The sequence below is a fragment of the Octopus bimaculoides genome, chromosome 15, assembly GCF_001194135.2.
Source record: "Octopus bimaculoides isolate UCB-OBI-ISO-001 chromosome 15, ASM119413v2, whole genome shotgun sequence".
In the NCBI taxonomy this organism is placed as follows: domain Eukaryota; kingdom Metazoa; phylum Mollusca; class Cephalopoda; order Octopoda; family Octopodidae; genus Octopus; species Octopus bimaculoides.
In genome coordinates this window covers 3,295,602-3,301,057 of record NC_068995.1, presented here as the reverse complement: position 1 = coordinate 3,301,057, position 5,456 = coordinate 3,295,602, and the positions used below count along the sequence as shown (strand labels likewise).

The window sequence follows — 5,456 nt, the reverse complement described above, 5'->3', positions numbered from 1 at the left end:
ATATATATATATATATATATATATATATATACGTGTGTGTGTATGTATGTATGTGTGTAAGTGTGTGTATATGTTTGTGTGTCTGCGTTTGTCTCCCCAACATCGCTTGACAACCGATGCCAGTGTGTTTACGTTTCCGTGACCTAGCAGTTCAGCAAAAGAGCCCGATAGAATAAGTACTAGGCTTACAAAGAATAAGTCCTGGGGTTGGTTTGCTCGACTAAAGGTGATGCTCCATCATGACCGAAGCAAGTAAATGAATAAAAGAATAATAGCAGTTTTAGATTGTGGCAGAAGGCAAACAATTTATGGGGAGGGAATAAGGTACTTACAGTGACCCCATAGTGTTCAACTAGTTGACCCTTAGTGTTCAACTTCATTTTATTGACCCCAAAAGGATAAAAGGCAAAGTCTTTCATTCTTTTGGATGAAAGTTCTGAGTTGAAATTCCATTAGCTTGGTGGAGTTTGAACTCAAAACTTAAAGACAAAAGAGATACTAGTAAGTATCATACCCAGCCTGCTAATGGTTCTGCCATTTTGCTGACATATTTAATATAAAAAATATCATAAAGCCTTTGGTATAAGAGAAATATAAACAAGAGCACTCAGGGAGTGCAAACCTCCGCCATCAAGGCAACACCAACGTCTTCTCAATGATTAGCCAGAGATGATTTTTAAAATGAGAATGTTTGAAATAAACTTGACTGCTCTCACAAACAAGAATACTAAAAATGAACCCGACTGCTCTCAAAAATTAAGTCAAAAAACAGGAAAAATAATCCAGAATCCTTGTCTGGTACCGGATCGATATCAAAATCTAATCAGTTTGTGCCAGTTATGAGGCCAAACATCCCTGAAAGTTTCATTGGAATCCATCCAGTGGTTCTTGAGATATCTTGTCCATGAACTAACAAACAAACAAACAACAGAGACTGAAAGCAACACCTCTGCCTTCGCTAGGGCGGAGGCAGTAAGCACTATAACAGAAAAAATCCTTAGGAACTAAAAAAATGTTGAAATTTATAAATAATATTCATAGTTTGATTATGATCTTTAATGGGTCACCAACTATAGTGAAGTTTGTGTTCTGCTGATGAGGTCATATGATTGAAACATGTCTTGAGTTATCTCCAATACTTGTGAAGACATTTTTAATTAGTCGTTGGCTATTACTGATTTCTTTGCACACCATAATTGTTTTTAATTAAGCAATATATTGGATTCATCATCATCATCATCATCATCATCGTTTAACGTCCGCTTTCCATGCTAGCATGGGTTGGACGATTTGACTGAGGACTGGTGAAACCGGATGGCAACACCAGGCTCCAGTCTGATTTGGCAGAGTTTCTACAGCTGGATGCCCTTCCTAACGCCAACCACTCAGATGAATTTTTTCCCCATTCATTTTAATCGTTATTTTTCATCAACAGTTTTATCGAATCAGTCAATCAGTCAATTCTCTTCCATTGTTTATGACTTCTGGAAAGCATTCCACTAGCTTGTCAATACTCTGACAATAGAAATCAGCTCATCTTCACTCAAAGAATTCATTAATCCATGTTGCCAGCTCCTCATCATTATTGAATGAAATGCCTCACCGAGTGTTAGAGAGCAAATAAAAAGGGGAGATAACTTGAAGGTGCAATATCAGGAAAATACTGTGAATGTCAAAGTACTTCCCAACCAAGCTCTTCAAGAGCATTTTTGGTCAAGACAGAGATATCCAAGAAAAAGGCAAAGGGGTCGATACAGCTTGGTACCAGTGATATCGCAACTCATTTCTACAGATGAGTGAACTGGAGCAACGTGAAATAAAGTATCTTGCTCAAGAACACAACACAACCCGGTCTGAGAATCAAACTCATAACCTCATGATTGTGAGCCCTATGCTCTAACCACTGAGCCATGCACCTTCAAACACACACACACCCATACATATGTGTGTGTGTTTGAAGGTGCATGATGATAGTGGTGATGATGATGATGATGACGATGCCAACGACGATGATGACAGCTACAGCGATTATGATGATGATGATGGTGATGATGATGATGATGATGCTGATGTACAGTTCTTTATTGTACTGTACGGTAGCGTACAGTTTCATTCTTTCATTTTCATTTTATGGGGAAAATATCTTTTCATTTTAAATGTATTTTTAAATTTTAGAAGATTGGGTGACATGTTTGGTGGGGGGGGGAGGTGGTCGTAGGTTGATAATGGCGTTTACTAATACATAGTCACCTCATCCTCATCATTGTTGTCGTCATCATCGTCGTCATCATCATCATCATCATCATTGCTGTCGTCAACTTTGCCGCCATGGTTACCAGTCACCCTGATAACCACCACAACATCGCAAACCACTTAATGTAACAATTGTTGAGTCAATAAAAAAGCCAAGTTATCAATGCCATCAGACAGACACACACACACACTCACACACACACACACACACACACACTCACACACACACACTCACACACACATACACTCACACACCCATTGGACATTCGCTGATGTTAACTGGTAGTGATGGTGGCGGTGGTGTGGGGGGAAGTGTGTTGGGGTGGGTTGTGGTAAAACCCCAGTAATTTAACACCAGGCATATATGGCACCAGACACACAGGCCACTCACAAGAGAGGGGAAGGAGCCAACGCCCACTCAAACTGAAACAGTAAATAAAACTGTATAACAATGGGAAAAACCAGAAACAAGAATGACCTTTTTTCTGGGGGTGTTTTGTGTGTAGATCACGAATATAACATCCGTTTCTTTCTGTGACCCTCCAGTTTCTTGTAAATTACCATCTTACTTATGTTAAATACAATGATGGTTCCATTGGAATTGAGTGCAAATAGGATTGGGTTGAAACTGTCAACCCTAAAAGTCATGCACAGATTTTGATATAATTTTAATGGGGTCTTCCTAAGGCATTTGTCAACCTAACCCATGAAAATAATAAAAGTACACGCAATAGTTTTATAGTTATATGGGTCTCAATCCCTGGTGAATCTGAAAAGAAACCACATCTAATCACCCAACCTGAACTCAGTGATCTAATTTGTGATCTCACAGTTACTAAGCAACAGAGTGAAGTCCTGGCCTCATGTCAGTAACACTGGAGCCTGCTGGATAACGATGCTCGAATTACAGTATTTAGTAAGCATTCCAATTTAGGCACAGGGCCAGCAATTTCAGGGGAGGGGATCAGTCAATTACATTGACCCCCAGCACTCAGCTGGGATTTAGTTTATCGACTCCGAAAGGATGAAAGGCAAAGTTCACCTTGGCCGAATCTGTGCTCAGAATGGAAAGAATGACAAAATCTTGATAAGTGTTAACGGTTCTGCCAGCTTGCGACCATAAAACAATAAATAAATTTTAATTATTATTATTATTATTAATTATTGATAATAAGGTGGTGAGCTGGTAGAGTCATTAGAATACCAGACAGAATGCTGAGCAGAATTTCTTTTGGCTTTGCATCTTGACATTTTGAGATATGCCACCAAGGTCAACTTAGCCTTTCGTCTGTTTGGAGTCAATAAAATAAGTATCAGTTATTTACTGGGGGAGGGTTTCAACATATTTGACTAGACCCAACCTCCCACCAAATGCCAGGCTTTGTATCTATAGAAGAAAGAATCATTATTATTATTATTGTTATTATTATTATCATTATTATTATTTAGCACACCGGGCAAAATGTTTCTGTGGTTATTTCATCTGTCTTTACATTCTGAGTTCAAATTCAGCTGAGGTTGACTTTGCCTTTCATTCTTTGGGGGGGGGGGGGAGATCAATAAAATAAGTACCAGTGAAACACTGGAGTCGATGTAATCAACTTGTCCCCTCCCCTCTAATTTCTGGCCATGTGCCTTTAGTAGAAAGTTTGATTATTATTATTATTATTATTATTATCATTATTATTATTAAGGTGGCGAGCTAGTAGAATCGTTAGCAGGTCAGGCGAAATGCTGAGCAGTATTTTAACCATAAATTCTGACGATAGCTTTTTTGTTTTCTTGCAGATGCGAAGTACATTTGACGTTGCTGGCAGCGTATTATATGATGTCATACATGACCCTCACTACCGAAAAGTCTGGGATCGTGCAATGATCGATGCTTACGACATTTGTGCCTTGAACCCCAACAATGATATAGGATATTATGCCAGTGAGTACTTAACACATCATTTTATGTCGTTTTATGTGAATTCTAGTTCTGTATGTTTGGTATTCAAATACCTGAACAGCGCCATCTCAGATAATGCACAACTGGACCAGGAAATCCCATAGAGAACGAGCAGAGCTGGTGCTTCATTTGGCAGGCTGCAGGAGAGGCTGTGGAAAAATTGCCATGTTTCTATATGAGTCAAATGTAAAGTGTAACAGGCCAAAGTGCTTTCTTTCCAGCTGTATGAAGCTGAAACCTGTATGGTCTCTAACGCTCAAGTAGACAAGTTACATGAATATATGACAAGATAGCTGCAATGAATTATGAATATTAAGCTGTTTGACAAGATCAAGAATGAAAAGATCTTTTGCTATTGAGTAATTCTTCAGCATACAGACGTGGAATTTGAAATCTAATGCAACATCACATGTGATTAAGTGGAAAATAACTGAAAATCCACACCTATATTAATGGATCAAATAAATATGGGCTACATTTAGCTGAAAAAGTTCAGATCCTTTTTAGATCTAAAATCCTTACTGGACTCTAGGTCTGAAATTTTCAGCAGTTGTAAACATGTATCTAAGTACATTTTGAAGAATTGGAAAATTCCACCTATACCTGATTAATGTGTTGAACAGTACATTATATATATATATATATATATATATATATATATATATATATATATATATATATATATATATATATATATATATATTACTTAGCATTGTGGAGGCGCAATGGCCCAGTGGTTAGGGCAGCAGAAACACGGTCATAGGATTGCATTTTCGATTCCCAGACCGTGAGTGTTTATTGAGCGAAAACACCTAAAGCTCCACGAGGTTCTGGCAGGGGTTGGTGCTGAACCCTGCTGTACTTTTTCATGCTTGCATGAGTCAGAAGGAATTTCTTTATACAGTCATACAAACACATAATGTATGTGTGTGTGTGTGTGTGTGTATGAGTCTTTGTCTTCATCATATAATTGTGATTGTATTTCTTCTAGTTCGGTGTCCTTCACCTCTAAAGAATCGAGATTTCGTCACACTGAGGTCATGGCTTGCTACCTCGACGGAATATTACATCATGAATCACTCTGTGAACCATATAGTAAGTATATATATATACAAATATATTTATATACACCTACACACACACATTCACACATATATATATATCTACACAGATATTCACATTTATGCATTAAAACCTCACTAGCTCCTTCTCTCACTCTGTCTGAATATATATATACACACACATATATATA

At 37.9% G+C, this 5,456-nt stretch overlaps 1 protein-coding gene across 3 annotated transcripts in view; it reads left to right on the top strand.

Annotated features, from left to right (window-relative positions):
* Positions 1 to 5,456, top strand: part of LOC106876654 (START domain-containing protein 10-like) — a 57,338-nt gene that overhangs the window by 44,554 nt on the left and 7,328 nt on the right. For all 3 annotated transcript variants that reach the window (XM_014925273.2, XM_014925272.2, XM_014925274.2), the window contains exons 2-3: positions 4,042 to 4,186; positions 5,196 to 5,299. In XM_014925273.2, coding sequence (XP_014780759.1) covers positions 4,042 to 4,186; positions 5,196 to 5,299 — 249 coding nt within the window. The remainder of the gene's footprint in view (positions 1 to 4,041; positions 4,187 to 5,195; positions 5,300 to 5,456) is intronic.